We start from the raw sequence: 22,026 nt of genomic DNA, 5'->3' as shown, positions 1-22,026 counted from the left end.
GACTTGTGATTTCATGCTGGTTTCCTTTTTTCCAGACCTAGAAAATAACAGAATGAGACTCCGTAGCCTGGGAGACCCATAACTCTTCTCTGCTCTCCTCTCCCTCACTATGCTCTGTCTCTCCTGACTTTGAGTACAGGCACTCTCCGCAGGAATAGAGTTAAGTAAGCATAACAAAAAAATTTGCCCTTCTCTCTAGAGCTGCTACAGTCTTGTTTCTGCAGGGAAAACACTCTGACATCCTCAAAGATATTATGTAAATGTTATTGTGCTTTATAGAAATATTATATAAGTGCATAGTATTGTTTCTCTTCACAGAGATTGAAATCTTTGTTTCAAAAAAGTACATTTTTAAAGTATTTAATTATTTAATACGTGCTTTGCAACAAATACTACATGCTAGGTCATAAAGTGAAAACATAATCAGCAATTATACTTAAATGAACAAAAGATGCTGTATTTTCAATTTTATGCTTTAAAATGACATTTTTGTGTAAGCTAAAAGTTTGGTCTCATTTTCCCAAAAGTATACCATTCCCTTCGAACACTGCTTATGGATTAAATTCTAAATTTAATTAAGACAGAAAAGAACCGTTAATGGAAATAGCGTATGTGCATGATTCGGTGGGAAAGTCCGCTTATATGTCATATTCTCAGGCCCGAACTAAATATCTCCTGTTACTTTGCAAAGACTAACATATCACAAATGGCCACTGGCTACAGCTGTGTGGACTTGGCTGAATGATTTTCATTTTTCTGGAGAACAAAACGTTTGTGTGTTAACTTTCCATTCTCTGTTCATAGTTGGGCCCACAGATCCACGAGGATGACACCTGTTGTTTCCTGCTGACTGAAGCACAGCAGCTGGGGTTTTGAGAGTTAACCATATTCTGCTCACTCAATTCCATTTCTTCGTGTGGCCCTCCAGCTGGTTCAACAATACCAACACATATGCCCATATCCACAGGGGGCTGCAGAAGAGAGAGAGGAGGGGAGATTTATTCAGGAATGGAAACACACATCCCAAAAATGAGGAGTTAATATTAGCCCTAGCATTTGTCAGTGCAGCATCACAGAAACTTGCCCCACCCTCCTCAGCTGTTTGCTTTACCCTTTGCAACAGATTATTGCAGGACTCACTGATAAGCTTCTAGATATCATACCAGTTAATGATTTAAACTTTCCATACAAAGCATTCCTCCCTGAGAAATAGAATCTTCACTGTCTGCATCGGCCCTCATATTACTTGCTCAAGGATATTCATCTTTAAAAAAAACAAATTATTGTTTTTGTTATAATTATGAAAGCAATTATTGCATGCTCATGGGGAAATTTTGGAAAACAGAGAAGTCTAAAGAAAAAATTAAAATCACCTATAATTTTACCATGCAAAAATAACTCCTGCTCCTATTTTAGTATCTATGAAGCTCTGTTGGAAAGCAAGTTTCATAACTTGATTTTCTCATCTAATATACTCTGAGTAATTTCCCACTAACACAAAACTTTATGCAGTCATTTAAAAATTATGTTTCTTGGGCATTTTGGTAGTTTTCCACTTTTTATTGTACTTTGTGCTGTAATGAACATCCAGTAATACGTATTTATTGGCATCTCAAACTATTTCCTTAGGATAAACTTTGAGTAGGGAAGGAAATGAAAAAGAAAGAGTGTGCTAGCAACGGAAAAGCAAGTGGGAAAGCCGGGAGGGAACAGAGAGCACGGCACGTGGGGGAACTGAAAATAGTTGAGTGGGGCTGGAGCAGAGGAACCTTGGGAAGGAGTGAGAACCCTGGGAATCAGAGGGGTAAGCAGGTCACAGAAACACCAGAAAGAGTTCGGGGTTTTTCCTGAGGGCAGTGAAGAACTAAAGGAGGGTTTCAAGCAAGAGGTCAGATTTGTAACATACATATTTGTATTTCGGTATGATGATTCTCGTGGCAGCTTGAAGAGCGGGTGGGAGGCAAGGAGACCAGAGAGGAAGCTGTTCCAGTGATTGAGGTGAGATAGGATGAAGGGCGGAATAGTGAGGTGGCAATGAGGATGGAAGGAGAGAAGGTGGATTTGGAAGCGATTTAGAAGGTGAAATCTGCAGGACTTGGTGATGGATTGCTGCAGAGAGAGAGAGAGGGTGGATTCAAGGAGGAGCTGCAGGCTTCTGGCTTGAGCAGCTGGGTGACTGGTTGTACAATAAACTCAGCTGCCTCCCGTCCATGTGGAGAGGTCCGGGAGCCAGCTGAAACTAAGGTCTGGGGTTCAAATAGATTAGGGAGTTACCAGCAGAGAGAAATTACCTAAAGCCATGGAGGTAGAGGGAAGAGAAAGAGACAAGAGGAATAGTTAAAGAATCGGGAGACAAGAACAAGCTGTACCACGGAAGCCACGTGAGAGAGCATTCTAGGGCCACCAAGTCAATAGCTTGAGGGAGGTCAAGGGACAGGAAGGAAGGCAGAACACCAACTATTCACTGAATTCAGTGACTTGGAAAACCCAGGGAAGCAAGGTGCAGTAATGAAGTCTGGCTTCTTAAAGAGGATATCTCTCATTCAGTTTGTAACCACCAAGCAAAATAATCTTAGTGTAGGTAAAGCTAAATGGAACTGTTTTACACCTACTCATGGGAGTGGAGGACCTCAGCTCTACTGTGGCAAAATGGCCCTGTGAGTCTCTACACACTCTTAAGACCTCCATAGAGTTTGTAGTGAGACTGTCACCTAATACTGGCTCTCATTGCTTCTCAGATTAATCCAAATATCCCACTATGGGCACCTCTTTTAAAGCCATGGGTCACCGTAAGATGTTGGCACTACACCATTTCGTCTGCTACAAACAATCTTAATTTCTGAATTCGTGTCATTGAGTAGGCCCCATCAGGGGCAGGTATAAACTTGTGTAGAGGCCCAAAAGAAGGCAGATCATATATGGTTGAAAGATAAAAGAAGGATGGGGATCAGAAAAGGGCTCACAGAAGGATTCACATTTTTATCATTTCTTCGTCTCTGATACTTGTTTCAGAGACCTGCCTTCTCATCGCTTAATTCAGAAGTTGTCAGTGGACTTCCCAGTAGCCATATTGGAACCAGGGATGGTGCAGTGCAGGAATTGTGAGTGTTCTCATCCTACAGGAGCACAATGGATTAGATGCCGCTTCACAATAGATTGGCAGCTTGGTAATGGCTGTTTGCAGCCAGATAATCACATAGCCATTAGGAGTGAGTTTAAGCTCAAAGTGCAGTGACCTCTAAGATAGTACCACTTGGTGATGCCTGATACTACTGTTGAGACATGAATTTTTCCTGTTCAGTAAACAAACTATTAAAAATAACAACTGATGCTTAATACTCTAGAAGCTTAAATGTCCCACTCTTCTCCACATTTCAGCATTATTGGCTGTATATTTTGAAGTTGCTTCCTCATGCTGATCATGCTTGTCAGGTGTTGGAACAATCTCGCTAAACCGTCACTGAATGCTTCTCCTGGCATTCATCATTATGCAAGCACAGGGCCTTTTTGTTTGATTAATACAGAAGGTGGTTAATGCTGAGCCAGGTTCAGAAAATTGGGGATTAATATCTCTAAATGCTGAGCTGATCCCATTTTTTCAGGAAAAACAATGACCTTTGTAGAATCTTTTTCCAACAACGTTCTTATTTGCCCTTCATCCAGGTTTATTTAGTATTGCAGAGTAAGCTCGCTATATAAATCAGAACTCTTTCAGATGAAGAGACCAGTTTTTTTGTTGTTGTTGTTGTTTTTTCCCTTTTTCTCCCCAAAGCCCCAGTAGATAGTTGTACGTCATAGTTGCACATCCTTCTAGTTGCTGTATGTGGGACGCGGCCTCAGCATGGAGGGAGAAGCGGTGCGTCAGTGCGCGCCTGGGATCTGAACCCGGCCCACCAGTAGCAGAGCACACGCACTTAACTGTTAAGCCACAGGGCCGGCCCCTGAAGAGACCAGTTTAAACCCAAAATTGAACATCCTGGAAGGAACTCACAGAGTCGTAGGACCTGGGGAGTTAAGCACTAGAACTGAGGACTTGATCACAATCAAGACCCTTTTTCTTTGCTCAACCCAGCTCCCTTTCTCCACTCCCCCAATCTCTGTGTGTTGGCCTCATTCTGTCCTACTAGAGGCTGCTTCTACACAGAGAAAATCTTGGCCACAGGCAGCTCCAGGTTTGCATTACACCACATAGCAATCTAAAGGAAAAAGAAAAGCTTTCCTACTTCAAAATATGTGAATCCCAAGGAAAGTCTCTGATTGACCCCGTGTGGATCACAGGTCCTCTGCCCAGGCTAAAGCATTGAGGCCAGGGTCCAGCTCACATGCCCATCCCTGAGGCTGGGGAGTGTGGTCCCTTGATGGGCAGCACCGCCCATGCTTGGAGGGGGTGGATCAGCTCTCCGAGGGAGCGGAGGCAGAGTGCTAAAAGAAGGGGGCAGACAAAAACCGACAAAGACTCCACTCACTATCAAGATGGTCTTTTCTCTTGAGTGATGTCTCTCATCGTTGTCCCAGAGTATCCTGATGAGTCACAATGAAATTATTATATTCTTGGAATTAGACTAACAGTCTGTATTTCTTCTACTCAACAGCATAATTTTTTAATATTTCCTTAATGCTGTATATTATATCATGTAATAATTATGTAGAGACACAATTATTACAGCTTTAAAAGTGCTTTCACATACATTACCTCATTTAATTCTTACAATAATCTGAGCCATTTGTTACTGTATTAAACCTGTTTCACAGATGGACAGAGGACTTCAAGAGGTTCTGTGACTTATGCAAGGCTCTTGTCAGAGCCTTAGATATCTGTCACCTGTATTTGTGTTCAGGTTTTTTTTATTTGTATTTGTTCTCCCTGGAGAACTGAGACTGTGCCATCTACTTTTACTGCAAACCCCCACAAAACCTCCTCCAGCACCGTGGATACGGTGACTGTTCAGTAAGTGATGCTGCCTGGTAATGAATCGAGGGTTTGAGACGCTATTGTTGGAGTTAGTTACAGCCGGGAGCCTTTGAGGTTGAGGAGCCTGAGTACAGTGAGAAGACTGTGTTCCCCGTGTTTGTTTACACGCTGGGAGTCAGCACAGGGCTCTTGCACAGTGAGGACGCTGTCTCTGGAGAGCCTCTTGGAATGCTGCCAGGGCTGGAGAAGAGGGTTCTTCCCTCACTTTGGGGATTCTCGCCTCCTGTGTCCCTTCTCCATCTTCCATCTGAGAGACCAGAGAAACACGTTCGTGTCCTAACCCTGAGCCATTCCTTAAGCAAAAGGCACCTATCCCATCCGAAAATGCCACAGGAGCCCAAAGGTCCCCCCACCCAAAAGGCAGCACCCCCAGCGCCCTGTCCCAGCCACATCCACACAGCACACCCAGCAATTTGATGCCCCTGTATTCCTCTTACTTAAAATAAATCACACACCCAAGATTAGAATGCTTATCCCCAGGAAAGAGGTTTCAGATGGAACAGAAAAGGATCAGCCTTCCCTTACCCCCTTCATTCTTCCTGAGGGAGCAACTTCTTACAGCTGCAAAGCAGGTCCCCCCTTTTCCTTCTCCTGGCGGCTGTGCTCCTTTCCCCTCTGTCCAGGCTGCTTGCACCTCCAAAGTGACTCCTTACCCTCCTCTGCGTCCCACCCCTGTCTCCACTGTGCGTCTGTGATGCCTTCTGGGACCCTCCCTGGTGAGGCTGGGGCGCTTTTTCTCAATTCACAGCTACCTGTTCCAATTTACCATGAATTACTGTCAGAGAGACCTAACACTGTAACGCTAGACAAGAACAGTTGCTGATTCAAATCTAGGAGAGGGGTCTGTGTGTTTGTTAAGAGTTTTGATACTGGCTCTACATGTTGAATATAATAATATGAAATGCTTGTTCTTCTCTCTTATTAGACTTACCATATAATACTTGTTGGAACTGAATCAGAAGTCTCATCAAAGGGCACATCTACGTATCTGTGTTAGTTTCTCATTGCTGTGGTAACAAATTACTACCAACTTGGTAGCTTAAACAACAGAAATTTGTTTTCTCCCAGTTCTGAAGGCCAGCAGTCCACAGTCAGGATCACGGATTTGATTTTGGGCCAAAATCAAAGTGTCGGCAAGACTGTGCTCCCTCCGGAAGCTCTAGGGGAGAATCTGCACCTTGCCTCCTCTAGCTGCTGGGCACTGCCAGCACTCCTTGGCTTGTGGCCGCATCACTCCAATCTCTGCTTCCATGGTTACATTGCCTCCTCTTCTATCTGCAATCTCCCTCTTCCCTTCTCTTATATAAGGACACTTATAAGAGTCCACTGGATAATGCAGGACAATCTCCCCATCTCAAGAACCTATGTAATCACATCTACAATGTCCTTTTTTGCCGTATAAGGTAACCTTCACAGGACCCAGGGATTAGGACGGGGATGTCTTTTATGGGGCCGTTATTCAGCCTACCACACTACCCCTCCCCAAAATCCCCACACACATACCCCCAAGTCCTATGTAAGGGTTAGCTCCTCTCCCTTTCAACTTCCTGAATCAGAGACCAGCTTCCTAGCAATGCACTTGTTCAGTCCACCTCCTTACTTTCTGCCACCTGCAGTGGCAAGAGGGTCCTTGGTGTCTTAACACCAGATCTCCAAAGGGCAGAGATTAGACATCTCTGATCAGGCTACCATCTTCCCCAAAACCACTGGCCCGGTGAGGCAGGAAAGGTACAAGCCTTAAATGGGGTAAATCCCCAATAGGTCATTTTCGGTGCTGTAGGAATCAAGTTGTTTTGCTTTTGCTTAGCTTTGACCAGTGAGAAGATGTCTTGCCTCTGCCTATCTGTCAGGATCTCTCTAGAATGTAGAGTCAATGAGGACAGAAAGCAGATCCTTGGCTTGTAGTCCACGGTGCCTGGCAGTGTCTCGACAGACTAGACACTCAGTTACATCCATCTCCTTGCCCACACCTCTCAGACAGCCACATGGCCCCCTCCCTGCTGTGGTTAGCACCACCAGCCAGTCATCTCGCCGGCATCCAGGGGGGATCTGGCAGCACCCGGCACAGCTTCACATGCCATGGGTATTACTCCGAAGCCCTCTCTTGGATGGAGACCTTGTTCCTGTGGCCTTTCTTAAAGCAGAAAGTTGAATCCTGTGCCCCATGCTGCGTTGCAGTTATAAGAGGCCTGTGCTGTCATTGTACACACCATGTGTACTCCTGCTTCAAAATACCACCTGACGGGGAGGGCTGGGGAAAGACACCCACTGCAAAAAGCATGAACATAGTCTTATGAAAAGTAGTTGTGGAGAAACCAGCAGTGGGGCTGCATGTAGCTGCTGCTAACTGCTGCTCTTGGCACCCGTTCCTATCTGCTGAAAGCAGAAGGTTGGGGGTGGGGAGAAGGAGGACGTTAGCGGAGACTGTATGTGATGGAAAACTTCCTCTCTACTTACTATAAGAAGAATTCTCTTGAAAGGAAAGGAAAAACAGTTCCAGATGGTCACTGGAAGATTCTTCTGGGTTGCAAACCTGTGCCACCTCCTTGTCAAGAATAACTATGCCTTGAAAATAGGGGTCCAAACTTACCAGCCCATAAAAAAAGGAGGCTTCATGGAGGAGAATGACCAAGATACAGATGAAGGTCTCTAGCTCTTCTCGATTAGCCAGCTGAGATTGCCGCTTTTCATTCAGGTATTCCTCTAGACACAGACACTCTCCAGGAGTCTGTAGTGTCACATTTCCATGCATATATGCACAGTTGAAGATTTTTCCAAACTCAAAACTGACGAACTTGATTTGAATAGATCCTGTAATAAAATAGAAGGCTTAGAGAGGTGATTTGATGGACAAAGAGTTTGATACAGTCTAAGAAATATATAGGAGGCAAAAAAAAAAGGGAGTTGTTGGTGAGTCTGGAACAGTATTCAGCAGTGATTTACAGGGCACCTACTCTGTGCTGGGCCAGACCCTGGGCTCGGAAGTGGGGCTACAGCAGTGAACAAGACCCTGACCTGCCCAGGAGTTTACAGTCTAGTGCGGGGACTGGCTGGGAAGACAGGCGATTACAATCCAATGTGTTAAGTACATCGAAGGGACAGTTAACCTGTCTTGGAGGATCAGGAAAGGATTCCAAAAGTGATGCCGATGTTGAGAATCAAATGACAAATAGCAGTTGGTCTGGAAAAGGGACCAAGAGTCTTCCAGGCAGGAACGGGGTGTGCAGAAGACCTGAAGGCAGAAGCATCATGGCTGATGAGTGTATGTGGGTGAACCAAGAGACTAATCGCTGAGTGACAGAAAGAGAGAGAGAGGGAGAGAGAGAGGCAGGTGAGCGTCTGTAGGGTAGAAAAGATGGTGAGAGAGCAGGAGGAAGCATGCGATCTGGTCCAGATTTTCCCCAGCTGAGTAGCCCAGCCTCTCGTACATTTTAGCTGTTGTCACTGCAGGTTGGCTCCTGGCTGGCCAGCAAGCTGCCTCATCCTCTCTGCTTTCTTCCAAAACCCCAGGAGACAGCGGCCCCCTCACTCAAATTAGAAAACTGAGGGGAGGGCCTTAAGGAAGCTGTCAGGACCAGAGCCCACCGCACTCCCTTGTCCCAAAGCTGAGAGTTCTGTGGCAGAGAAATTTGAGTCCTCGGAGTGGAAATAAATCTTCCTTCCTAGTGGGGTTCTGGATTCATCCCCAACCCAGAGCAGGTGATCAGATGCACAGCTCTCATGTCACGTTTTATACCCCAGGAAAAAAAAAGTTCTTGAGATCGCCTCAAAAAAGCACAAGGAATTTTAGAAATCACCTGACAAGAAATGTCAAATAATACTGACTAGAAATCAGACTCCGGCAGCTGCTTTTCACAGCTGCATGCCATGTGGTGACCATGTTTGAACAAACTACATGAGGCTAAAAATAACCAAGAATGTAAAACTCTTCAGGACTCAGGTCTCTAAATGAGATAGCCACAGAAATCCACACGGGAAGGAGAAGGAGAGAGGGGAGGTTTGTCCTTGGGCCACTGGATCAGCAGTCAGAGGCGTGTCACCCAAGGGGCCAAAGAAGTAACCCCAGGAGCCTGCAGTTCCCATTCATATTAATTGATTGAACCTCATGGTACCCATTCTACAGATGGTGAGAAAGCATGTTGGCACCCAAACTCTTTCAGACTGAGAATGCTGAATCTCAGCTACACTCCAAATCCAGTTGACTTCCTAAGGAAAACAAAAGTATTAAAATACAGAAATAAGTAACTTCTTCTTTGTTTCCATCATATGCCTGTGCCCGTTAGTGTGGAGAGTGTTTGTGACACTCTACTGAGAAGCTACTCTTTTTTTAGTTGTGAAACTGAGACGTCTCGGGACTTTCTCACCAATAGAGGAAAAAGTAAGTTGACAGGTCAGAAGGAAGCATGCTCCGCCACAGACAAAAGCAAAAGCATGCTTTTTTTATTGTGGGAAATTCAAAAAGATGTATATACTCATTTAACCCCGAAGAAAATACATATGCTTTCCCATGCATAGAAAAGCACCCACAAATATTTCTTACTGAGTTTTTCTAGTAAGAAAACCACTTGACCCCTGGTCATAGTAGCTCTGTAGTAATCACAGTCGTAGTAAAGGCTTATGGAGCACTTATGCTCCAGGCACTCTGCTGAGAAAGCCCTTTGCATGGATTGTGATGTTCTGATCTTCACAAAATCTGGGTGGGGGCCATACGACTGTTATCCCCATTTCATTACTGAGGAAACTGGGGCTCAGAGAGGTTTAGCAATTTGCCCGCAGGCACACTGCTTATCAGTGGAGAAGCCAGCATTTGCCCCAACCAGTCTCCCTCCGGAACTGGCACTCTGGGTGCTCAACTGTCTAATTGTTTTGTCATGAAGACTAAATGGACTGATTTTGAGAGTCTTTTCCGTTTCCTGTGGAGAGTTTTTCTGTTTGCCATTTGCATTCTGCTCTTTCGTTATTGGTGATATTTGGTACTTCTACCCTTTCCTTTCCTCTCATAAATGAGATGAATGGACACTGAATCGGAAATCTGAAGTCTAGGTGAGAGTTTCACTTCCGCCACTGACTAGCTAAGTGATCTTGGACAAGTCACAGCCTCTCTGGGCCTGGCTCCTTGTCTGTAAAATGCAGCTGCAGGATTATCACAGAGGTCCACCCCTGTGCTGAATACCTCCCTTCTCTTTTCTCTCTCCCCTCCTGTCCTCCTATCTCCCTTCCTTCGCTTCCTGGCCACCAGCAGGCCCTCAGGCCCTCCCCCCTCTGCCTCTCTGGTCTTTTTCTCACGTGCGGTAGGCAGGCAGGGGAAGTGGTGTGAGTGCACTGTTGTATGAGAGGCTTGGGGGACGTGAAGGTAGTGAGGAGAGGGACAAGCAGTGTGATGTTGCTCCATGGAACACACAGGCAGAGTTGACCCTCCTCAGAAGTGTAGCATAAATCAATCTTGGCTTTAGGGCCTTCTACGGTTGCTGAGTTTTCCTTGGTCTCCCTGTCATTAGTGTCCTCATACTGCCCCTTAGCTTCATACCCCCAGCCCCTTTGTACTAGGTCATCCCATCTTCCTCCTATCCCTCCAGTCTTAGCATCACTTCTTACCAGCTCTGTAGCCCATCCCTCAGGACTCAGCTGTCTGTTTAGGAAACAATGTGTCCCATCTTCCTAATATATTCACCAGTATCCCCTCCAAGCACTATAATGCTTTAACTCATCTTCAGGCAGCATCTAACAATTAAGAAGGCCTTCAAGAAATTAGGGTAGTTTGGGACAGATTTCTTTCATTCTGACCAATGGGGAGCCTATTTTGGCTCCAAAGGCTTTCTAACCCTGAGTTCAGTGGTTTCCACTCGTGATTAGGGGACAATATGAGGCCTTCAGTGAGATGGGAGTTGGCATGGCAAGTGGGGTGATACCCCATGAAGAGAATTTATTTGATACCTTCATCATTTTTAGTTAATTTTTCCTTTCACCAAAGAACATAAAATTATTTGTTCCTGGAGGATATGTGCATTTTATTAGGCATGAATATTTGGAATAGTTCAGGGAAACTGAGATTTATTTAATCCAGGTTGGCTGGTTAGGGTTCCATGGACAAAGAAGTAATCGCCACCCATATCTCAGCAAATTAATGTTTCCCCAAATCATTTTAAATTATTGGTCATTAATTTCACTTATATCTGTATTTCAATATTCCTTAAAGCTCTGGCTACCAAACATAGGGGCACCTTATATGTGGCATTGAAAACCCCTCCTCCTGTAACTTCCTCCGAGTTCTTTTCAGTTTGTTCATGACGGTGTGGGGATTGGTGGGCCTTTATCACGCAGTCGCCTCTGAAGGACTTAATGTTCCACTATCACAACACTCACTTTAGACTACAGAAATGATATGCCTCGCTTGGGCCTTCGCATCCCTATTTTAGGTGCGTTTCTAAGGAGTAGGTTGGTTGTCATGGTTTAGAAGAACTTCACTGTCAGGATGCAGTAACACCCGAGGGAGGCATGGGCCATCTGTCCCTAAGGGAGAGGCCTTTAGGAAATAAATAGACAGCCGTCTGGCCAGAATGCCTTAGATGTTTCCCTGCTTAAAGCAGAATGCAAGGTCAGAACATCTCTCAAGGGCCAGTTCTAGAATCTGAAGCTTCCAGAATTGAGGTTTGGTCTTTTTGGTAAATCTGTAGAAAGAGAGTTTGTTGTCTTTAGGCTCTGCTGAACAAAGGGGGCTAATTCCCTGCCTCGTGTTCTCAGCATCTTAGTCCTTCCCTTCCCTATTCATTCCCCACCCCCTGCCATTTCCCCTGCAAGGAAGATCAGCTTTGCCAGTCATCTTTGCATATGGGAAGGTTAAGATTCTGGAATGCAGGAATAATGGCAGTTCACATTTATTATTTTTATGCATAGTTTTTCTCTCCCTGGCTGTTGAAAGGCCTGGTTGAGAAGAATCCTTCCCTACCTGGGATACCAGAGTGGCTTCCAAGATCACCACGGAGCACTAGGACTCTTGGAACAGACACAGCACCTGTTGAGATAGAAAGACTCAATTCTGTTGGTCAGGAAATTGCACCCTAATCAGACGGGGCGCCCTCTTATTCCTGGGAATCCCACAGCTCATTACGGCAGCTGAGAGCAGAGCACTCGGGAGCCAGCTTCAGCCAGCCCACACCACCCTATCACACGCCTATTATTCATCAACGTGCCTCTTCATTATCTTACAAAGTATGATGCTCCAGACCCAGGTGAGATGTGTCATAAAAGGGAGACTTCACCTGGGGGATAAAAAGGCATATACGTTTCTGCCCACGTTTTGCTATTCGCTGAGTTTTCAAAACTTCCCAACCACACCCCTTGCTTTGTTTGACTTCATATTGTGCTAACGGGATGTTTCTGGGCTCAGTCCCCATTGCATTCAGGAGACTAACCTTGGAAGTCCCTCTGCAGACTGCACAGTGGCCAGGCCATCGCCCTCACCTGGTATGTGGCGAGTCCCATCGTAGGCTCAGCAGCTACAGAGAGGATTAAGACCAGTTTCTGCCCTCAGAGAGGACAGTTTCATGAGCCTTTCCCTGTCCATGCTGAAATGCAGTTTGAGAGAGAATACCATGAGGTTGGGCTTCAAGTACCAAAAAAGGGGGGAGGGGTGAGGGGGCATAGATTGATTTTCTTTTTCTGGAGCAAAATTCTGAGCAGGAAAATTGTCACCTGCAGCAAACTGCTGCAGGATGGGTCCCGTGAGTCTGGGTCTTCAGGGTTTCCACTAATCCTGTTTTCACATGTCTGCGGAGGTAGCCCTTTCTCCTCCCTTTCCTTTTAACTATTTCTGGCTAATATATATCCCCGGTTTTAAAAGAAAAGAAAAAGCAAGCCTGCTATACGCCCAAATATTCCATTTCATAATGTTTTTGTCTTAAACCAATCATATACTCTTAGTGACCCAAATCCATATCCCCTTTCCCTTTCAGCAACCCAGTGAGCTCATCAATATGCCAGCAGATGATCTAAGGCCCAAATCATCACCTTCTCTATAAAGACAAACAAACAAAAACAGCCGGAAGGAGGGAGGGCGGATGGGGGGGGCACTATAAATGATGCATAAAACTAGAGTCTAAAACGAGCCAGCGATGCCCGGCCCCCTCGGTGGGCGTGCGTGTGTTTGAGCACACATTTCCCACCCGCCCGCAGCACCCCCGCTCCCCGCTCCAGACCGCGGCGGCGGCATTTTAATGTCAGATGGAATCGCTAATGCCCGCGTTGCCATGGCGACCACGGGAGCGGCGGAGCTAAAAGCGGCAGCCTCTGCCTGGGCGCCGCCTCCCCTGCCGCAGCCCACCCTGGGCGGGTGCAGATTCTCTTTGTCTCTCTGACTCTACATTCTCCCTCCCTGTCTCCCCCTCCTCCTTCCTCCCCTCCCCCCCCCTCCCTCACTTCCCTCCCCCTCCCTCACTTCCCCCTCCCCTCCCTCACTTCCCCCTCCCCCTCCCTCACTTCCCCCTCTTCCCTCTCTCCCTCCTTCCTTTCCTTTGTCGCACCGCCCCCCACCACCTCGTTCCCGGGCATCAGCCCTTCCCAGGCTGCCTGAGGTCGTGGAGCCCCGGGCTCTGCTCCCGCTGCAGGTGCCCGGAACCGAGGGGCGGCGCGATGGCCCCAGGACGTGGATTTTGGCCCGTGATCCCCCAGCGTGGCTGCGTAGAGAGGCCCGGGCCCATTTATTGTTCTTGGGAACCTTAATGCCTCACTTGAAACCAGGCTTTTAAAAAAGAGGATTAAGGGCCGGCCCTGTGGCTTAGCGGTTAGGTGCGCGCGCTCCGCTGCTGGCGGCCCGGGTTCGAATCTGGGTGCGCACCGACGCACCGCTTCTCTGGCCATGCTGAGGCCGCGTCCCACATACAGCAGCTAGAAGGATGTGCAGCTATGACATACAACTATCTGCTGGGGCTTTGGGGGGAAAATAAATAAATAAATAAAATTAAAAAAAAAAAGAGGATTAAGAGAACAGGAACTGTTCTTCCATCACCTGGTCATCCGCCCCTTGGCTCGTTGTCTGACTCCGGGTGTGGTCCACTGCGGTCACCCTGGCGCGAGAGGATGGGCAGAGGTCTGGTGCTGCCCACCTTGCGCCCACCGCTGCTCCCCCAGAGTGACGTGGAGCTAGGAGTCATGGAAACTCACTTCATCCCGGCCTCAGAGTACCGGAGTTCCTCATCGGGAGGGGATTGCTGTCCCCAGATCAGAATTTCCAGGGCTTTGTCAGCTTGAACTCTTTGGATCAAGGGTGGGGGATTGTTGTGTAAGCAAAATGTGCTGCTGTCAACATTCAGGTAACCTGGTAATGAAGGGGTCTGGGGCCACAATGACCCCCAACCCCTAACCCTTTCCTTATCCATCTTTGTCCTGGGCCAACATAGTCACTCTAATGGCACTGGCTTGAAATCTCAGTTTGGCTCCTATTCTACCTGATGCCCTCTTCAAAAAAAAAACAAAAAGAAAACATTTGTGACACACCATGGTCTAATTAGATTTTAAAAATTAAAAAAAAAAATGTTTTCTGCATACTACCAACTATAGCCAACACATAGTTAGGCATCTGGTTTAACAGTATGTTTTGGAGTGACCTCTTCCATGTTCTGAAGGTCACACCTAATGTTTAAGTGATGAAGCACTGATTAACAGCCAGAAACCTTGGACCACTCTTGTCATAGTCATGAGTCAGTGGCTCTCCGGTATCGTCTGCTTCCATAATATACTGTGGTCCCATTGCTGTCATTCCTACATCAGAAATGAAAGATATGCCTTTAAGATGGTTAAGGCAGGGGTTTTAGCTTTAGTCATTTCTCAGTAAATATGTGTATATATACACACACACGCACACACACACACACTATATTCACACACAACGATGTCTAGACTGATGCACAGTAAATGGAACTGTGGTTGCTTGTAGGAAGGGGAACTGAGAGGCCAGAGGACAGAGTAGAAGGAAAATGTACTTTCCCTATACATACCTGAGTACCTGTGAATATTATACTGTGTGCCTTTATTATTCACGTTTAAAAATAAAATGTGATATTAAAAGTTAACATCACTTCCTCAAGGAAGTGTTCCCCGGTTCCTCCAAGACTAGGTCCCCCACTGTGTGATTCCACAGCATTCTGTACTTGTTACCTTCCGAGCCCTTCCCAGAATTATGGGAGAGCAGTGATGAGTGTATAATTTGTGTTTACGTAAGTCTCCACCCCAGACTGTCAGCTCCGTGAGGGCAGGAGCAAGGCCTGTCTTATCCGCCACTGTATCTTCAGGAGCAGCACACGGCCAAGACTTAGTATGTATCTGTTGAATAAGAGATGAGGGAACGTGGACAAGAAAGAGGGTGCTGACAGAGTGCTGAGGCCAGGGTGCTATCCGAAGAGTAAGCAAGGGTGCCGGGAGGGGTGCCCATCTCCACCGTCCTCCTCTGAGCTTAGCAACCCTCCAGGGGCTCAACCCCTCAACTGCATAGAGTACCTGTATGAAGTTGCTCCAAATAATTCTCGTGTAACTACTCTCTCTAGTATATGTTTGAAATTTATCATAATAAAAAGTTTGATTAATCAGTTACATTGTGCATAAGGGGAACCCCGTCATTTGCCAAGACAGTTCCCGAGTAGCTGATTGGAGCACTTACCTGAGGCGAAGCACAGCCAGCTCTTCTTCCGGTCCTTCCCTGGGAAGGCGCTGCTTTGGCGCTGGGCGGCAGGCACGCGCAGGAAAATCACCTGGCGCTTTAAAACGCCAGCGTCCAGGGGCCCACACACAGACCCACTGACTCAGACTCTCGAGGAGCGGGGCCTGACCCCTCTTGGGGCCACTGTTTTTCACATGCTTCTCAGATAATCCTGATGTGCAGTCAAGGTTGAGAATCGTTGCTCTGTGGCTCCCAGAAATGGAGACAAAAGGAAGTGGGGACACTTATGCTCCCCAAACCCAGAGATTAGATTTCAGCTGTAAAGCTGCTGCTAATACACTTTATTTTTTGTTTTTATTTTTTTTATTTTTCTTTGCTAATACCTTTTAGACTGGACAAAAATTGTGCACTTCAGCCCACTTCAGATTGTTTCAGTACTGCTCATAGAACCTCTCTTTGCCTTAAAAAGCCTGCCGGTCCCCTCCTATGACAGTCATTTAAAACAAATATGTAACTGTCTAATCAGGGCACGAACCACTTTTTAGACTTGCCAGGGCTGCAATGACCTAAATATTACTCAGGGTGTCTGACTTCCAGCCCCAGAGGAAAAGTGTATTTGGTTTGATTGTTTTCATGCTAATGAAGTTGAGCCAGTAATTCAAGGTCCCCAACGGGATGGCTGAATCATTTGATGCTGTGAATTAGTTCTTTAGACAGAAAACAGTGTGTAGAGTTATTATGGAATTATTCACTTTTCAATAGAATCACTTAGGCACTCAGTCTAATCTGTTGTGCCATTTTTTAATTGATATGAGATAAAATGAGCAGAAACGAGGGGTTGCTGGAAGTGGCCCAGCCCATTTATACCAGCCAGGTATAAAGAGTATAAATCTTTGGAAATGTGACTAACCCACTTACGAGCCAACGGGTGTAGCGACAGATTGTTCTGTTCCCTCTCCCAGGTAACCCTTTGAGCGGTAAATAAGGCCTGTGTTAGAAGCCACTGAAGCTATAAACACGCACAGCAGGGAAATCTCCCTATACTGCCCACCAAGGTAGCAGATGCAGTTGACTTTCTACTAGAAGTGTGTCTGCACTCAAGGTCAAGGCAAATTTGGCAAGAAGCCACATGGGGACACTTCACATCGAAATCTCTTAGGAGACTGGGGCAGGGAAATGAGGGTTACTGTTGTGCTCCTAAGTCAAGTTAGTGATCATGGAGAGAATAAGAACTCTTCATGGCTGGCAGGAAAGGCACAAATGAGGCTGGAGAGAGCCCACACTCGCGTTTCCAGCCAGCAAGCTCCAGCTGGATCCAAACAACCCATTTCTGGGAACTTAAAATAAAAAATAAGAGAGCAGTTGAATGAACTTGAGACCCCGCGGGACCTTTGATGTGTCCACGAGCAGCAGCATGGTGAGTGGTTTCTGTGATGTGGGATTCCTGAGCTAGAAGGACTGGACCACCGTGACTGGTGCCTCTCTCATTATAGAGCCAGAAATAGATGCCCCCTCCCAAGAAAAGGGAAATAAGGCTGCATGGAATGTTTCATCTGTTGGAATATTGTTCTGCGCTGCCTGACAGGATTACTGAGTTCTCAGTTCTGTAGCAGTGCATTGAGTAAAGAGTCTGAAAATTGATGCATTATGTACTCGCTTAAAATAGCAAATGCAGAATAGAAAAAGCAGAGCTGCTAAGAAGTGTGCAGAACGTATTCATAGAAAGGCCTACTTTGCCTCTGTTATTACCAGCATGAAAGGGTGTATCGGGGCAGGGGGTAGATTTTCCATCAAAAGCGTTCATGTGGTAAAGGCATTGAGTACCACAATGAGACAAGGGTACATTTTTTAGCTAACATAACTGAGTGCAAATCCTTCTGTTCTCAAACAGGTGGTAGAAAGTGGGCAGTTTGTTTCTTTTCATCTCAATGTTCTGGGGTTGGCTTATGAGATAGTTGCTTCTGTTTTAAACTCCTTGAATTCCCCTCAGAACAAAAATCCCCCGTTACTCGCTACCTAATCAAATATTCTTCCCCCTGGGTTACACTTGCCTGGATGGGCAGCAAAGTTTAGTGAAAGTGAGATGGAAAATGCATAAAAAGAACTGTGTCATCAGCCACCAAGAAGAAAGCATCATCCTTTGTCAGCTTAAATGGGATTTAAAAATACCCAAGAACAAGTTAAAAGGGCCTCTGGAATCAACAAGCCTTTTTGCCAATATGGCCCTAGGAGGGGGCAGAGTTGTTTCTTAAGGGCCTGTCCGAGGTCAAGCAAAGAGGCCTTGAGGCACAAGGGCAAGGGTCCTTCCAGCCCTGTATCACTTGTTTACCAACATTCTAAAGGTAAAACCCTCCTTCATTAAAGCACTTTACTCCCTTAACAAATGTTAGTGGGGCACTTGCTTGGTGCCAGGCACTGCCTTAGCCACTGTGCATATATCTTCTCCTTTAACTCTCACCGAAACCCTTTGGAAGAGAGAGCATTAGCACTGTTAATGGTCCCAGTTAAGGAAACCGAGCTTCAAAGGATTAAGTAATCGCCCAGAGCCATACAGCTGGATTCAAACCCTAAAACCAGCTGACTCCAAACCACGTGTTGTCTCCATCATGCCCCATTGTCTCCTCTCTTGATTAAGCAACATTCCTGGAAATACACAGAACCTGGAAGTCCCCAGTCCCTGTCTCTTTCCTGCTGCTGCTGCCAGCCGGAATGTCTGACTCCCGGGTGTGTTATAGCCAGAGTTCCAAAAGACTGGTTAGTATTGGAGAAGAACCAGTTTCTTCAAGCTTAGCAAGCAGGTTGATGTGCTAACAGCCCCTAGGTGGGGACTTGAACTAACTGTTCAGTAAACCACAATTTGCTGATTGTCATAGGACATCGACTGGTTTCCCATTTCCTACAAGTCACAGTTTTAGAGAATGTGACCTTCTGTTTGCAAAGCAAGGATTAGACCTTTCCTTTTCTTTCTTTCTTTTTCTTTATAATTTGCACTATCACTCCTAGGAAGACCACTTAAAAAATTTGGACATTTTCAGATAAAGATTGCTGGAAAGAATGGTGGGGAAAGTATAGAAAACAAAAGAATAACATTGAATAAAAGGTTAGAGATATTCAGGAGTTTAGGGTGGACGAGAACGTCCTCCAGGTTGTAGAAGGCACAGGTGCACAGTACTTCCCATTTTAACACTAAATTTTCAAACTCCAGGCTTATTTGCTTAATAGAGCCCAGCACCATGATAATATTGTAAATACTGATTTTATAATAGAGTTTGCTTACAAAATAGATTTTGTGAAACAATTTTGATATATAATCTACCTTCCTGGATCACGAATCTCCTTTAAGGGAGGGAGAGCAATGAGTTGTGTACTCCAAAGTCCACATGACATACAGTGAAACTCTGGATCATTTTCCAGAGGAGGTCAAACTCAATATTGTCCAAAACCAAACTCAGTCTATCTCCTTCTCCATCACCCAAACTGAAAACATAGGGACGTGGTAGACTCTCCCTTTTACCATCTACATTCAATCAGTCACCAAGTTCTCGCTCTGCAGCATCTCTCCAACTTGACCTGTCCTGGCCCTCGTAACAGCCACAGCCCATTCTTCCTTGACTGACAGTTTCCTAACCGGTCTTCCTGCCTTAGAATGCCCATATCAGTCTATCTTCCACATTTCTCATTTCCTCTCTATGAATTTCATGTATTCACTCTTTTATTAAGCACCTTCTGTATGCCAGACACTCTTTTAGGCACAGTGACATGGACAAGATCCCATTCCTATGGAGCTTACCTTTGGGAGGGGGTAGTAGGAGCCATAGGAAGACAGACGTAAACAAGCCAAGAATCAAGTCAATTTCAGATAGTAAGTGCACTGAAGAAAATGAAGTATTGTCTGTCTTCTCTACTCAGCAATCCTTAAGGGTGTCCCCATTGCCTACAAATTGAAGCCTAGACTCCTTGCCTGTCGTCTACCCCAGCCAATCTGGCTGGCCTCATCTCCCACCACACTCTCCCAAACACGCTTCAGTCCTGAACTGCAGCCCCATGCTTGCCATTCCCTGAACATTCTCTGAATGTCACTTGTAAGTCAAGCTTCAAGTCATCTCTGTTTGTCCAAGTCCTCCTCATTCTCCACAGGACAGTTCGTTGCCTCCTGTCATGGGTTCCAGAGTTCCCTGTGGGCTGGGGAGGCACAGGTAGGCTTCAGGAAGGAAAGACAGTTAGAGCTGGAGAGACGTGTCAAAGGAAGGAGAGACACCGGCTGTGCTGGGGGAGCCCACTGGGCTCGCCGTGAGCCCGTTCTCACAGCGGACTCAGCACCCTGTCCCCTGGGCACTGTCTTCCTCTGTGTCTATGGGGAGTGGTGTGAGGAAGAGAAATCAGGTTCCAGATCAGGGTGCTGAGAGCCCAGTTTATTTGGACGATGTGTCGCACATCAAAGCCATGGGCTACACAGCCCAAGAGGCCACCCCCTCTCAGGAAGCAGAGAGCAGACAAAGTCCTTCGCGTCTGCTGGGCACTGGGCTCTTCCCGCACGCACTCTTTAGTCCTTGAAGGGTGCTGACTATCACGCCTTGTATAGTAGCTATTTGTTGACAAGTCTGCCTCCCTCCCCAGACTGTGAGCTTCTTGAGAACGGAGGCTGTTTTATTATTTATCTTGCATCCCAGAGCCTTAGACTCAGATGTTTGAGGTAGAACATGTTTCAAGACAATGCCAAGGAGTTCCTGAGCTCATGGCAAAACTTTTTCTTGGTTCCCAACCCTGTTCAAAAATGCCATCCTATAACTCTGAACCCAATAGAAATAATTAATCTTATCTATGCATTCTTGTGATGGCTCTCTTTTTAGCGTCTGTGTCCCCACTGTGTTTGTGTGCAGCTGTTAATCGCCTTAAATGTTCCATTCCCAGAAGACGGGACTGGGATCCTGTTAGCTCCTCTGTAGAGTGACCCACGGCCACACACAAACATAAGCTCAAATGCTTCTTCATCATGGTGAGTTGAATAGGCAAATAAAGAAGGGTGTTTCTGCCAAACCATTAAACATCATCTGTTCAGAGGAAGATGTGGGCCCTGTGCGTGTTCAGTCCAGTCCTATTTAGCACCTTCATTAGTGATGTGAATAGAGAATAAACACCAGTGTTCACAGATGGTGCTAACTTTGGAGGTGCTGTTAACAGAAGTGTCAGGATAGGAGAAGTAGAAATGTAAGCAGGAAACAGCAAAGATGCAAAAAAGAAAAGCTCAACACAGCAAAGGGAAAAAAAAGTCTTTCAAACGGATATTTTTTGATAAAAAGCCCCAAAGACATTAGAGCTAAAGCACTGAGATGAGAAGTTAAGGGAGAGAGAGAGAGAGAAGAGGGGAGAGGTGTGAAGAGAGAAAGGAGGAAAGGGAAGGTTTCAGATGGCTGTCAGATGACCTGAGGGCTCTGGAGCCCACTGCCCTCTTGTTGGAGGTGATGGACACAGCCTGAGTGTCCCTGAGGGGCACAGCCCCCCCAGCCGTGATGCAGCTCTGTTCATAGCTGCTATCCTATTTGTTTTGTGGTAGGGTTTTTATTTGGTTTGGTGGTGTTTTGTTACTTCTGTTTTTGTTCCTTCCTCATATTTGAGGGAGCTGTGGGTATTGTTTTGTTCTCTTAGTTTGGTTTTGAAAGATTTCATTATCCCTGGCTTAAAGCATTAATTTGGACATTTTGGGAGGGACAAAGGAATGCGGCCTTTAAAGAGTCCAGATTCCAAATATATAAAGCAGATAGAGCATTCTCACCACCTCGGTCTCTGATGTTGGTGGAGGGGAAACAGAGCAGAGAAGCGAGCAGCGACCACCAGGCCTCTCAGTGTGAACTCAGCCAGGCCACCCCCAGCACACGGAGGCTGGGCCCTGGTCCGCCTTGCCAGGGAAGGGCTGCCAATGCACAACGAAGAGGAACCTTCTGGTTGACAAAAAACAGAAATCAGGAGTCTCCACAGAGCAACAGTCCTCCTCGGGGACTCCAACTGGAAAGTCAAGACACCGGTGTACACCAGGGGTGTACAGAAAAGTACACAAACTCTCCAGGCACCCACAGAGCAGCCATTCTTTGACAGCCTGGACTCACTGATGCCTGGAAACATCAATGTCATCTCCTGGCCGAGGAGTGGAAGAAGTAAATGTCCAGGAAGAGAAGTGTACAAGGGGTGGAAGTGTGTGTGCAGTGGGGCTCGTGGTTTTAGGTCACAATGCCCAAACCTTAGCGTTATTACAGCAGATTCCAAATGCCTTTTTCTCTGACTCGTAAGCACCCCAAGTATTAAAGAACTCTGTGCTACAGAGGCAAGGCCCCACACTAGAGCTGGAAAAGCATCTCAATGTGGGGACTGAATGGAATGGGGGTTCAACGTGTCACTCAAGAGCCCA

The 22,026-nt window shown here is 46.2% G+C and overlaps 2 protein-coding genes across 3 annotated transcripts in view; one reads left to right on the top strand and one right to left on the bottom strand.

Moving 5' to 3' along the window:
• MYO1D (myosin ID) overlaps positions 1–22,026 on the top strand; it is a 312,458-nt gene that overhangs the window by 276,363 nt on the left and 14,069 nt on the right. The gene's annotated exons all lie outside the window — the stretch shown is intronic.
• The window catches only part of LOC147914945 (uncharacterized), a 36,304-nt gene continuing 14,708 nt past the window's right edge, over positions 431–22,026 (bottom strand). Inside the window, exons 1-4 of one of the 2 annotated variants that reach the window (XM_087440790.1) lie at positions 12,385–12,534; positions 11,919–11,984; positions 7,563–7,783; positions 431–971 (exon numbers count right to left, since the gene is read on the bottom strand). In XM_087440790.1, the coding sequence (XP_087296916.1) occupies positions 780–971; positions 7,563–7,783; positions 11,919–11,984; positions 12,385–12,454 (549 nt within the window). In that variant the 5' untranslated portion in view covers positions 12,455–12,534 and the 3' untranslated portion in view covers positions 431–779. Of the gene's footprint in view, positions 972–7,562; positions 7,784–11,918; positions 11,985–12,384; positions 12,535–22,026 lie in introns of those variants that run through there. The other variant, XR_015554675.1, reaches the window with a different exon arrangement.

This window comes from Ceratotherium simum, chromosome 16 (assembly GCF_057802395.1).
Source record: "Ceratotherium simum simum isolate JZ-2026a chromosome 16, ASM5780239v1, whole genome shotgun sequence".
NCBI lineage: Eukaryota > Metazoa > Chordata > Mammalia > Perissodactyla > Rhinocerotidae > Ceratotherium > Ceratotherium simum.
This window is presented reverse-complemented; position numbering and strand designations above follow the sequence as displayed.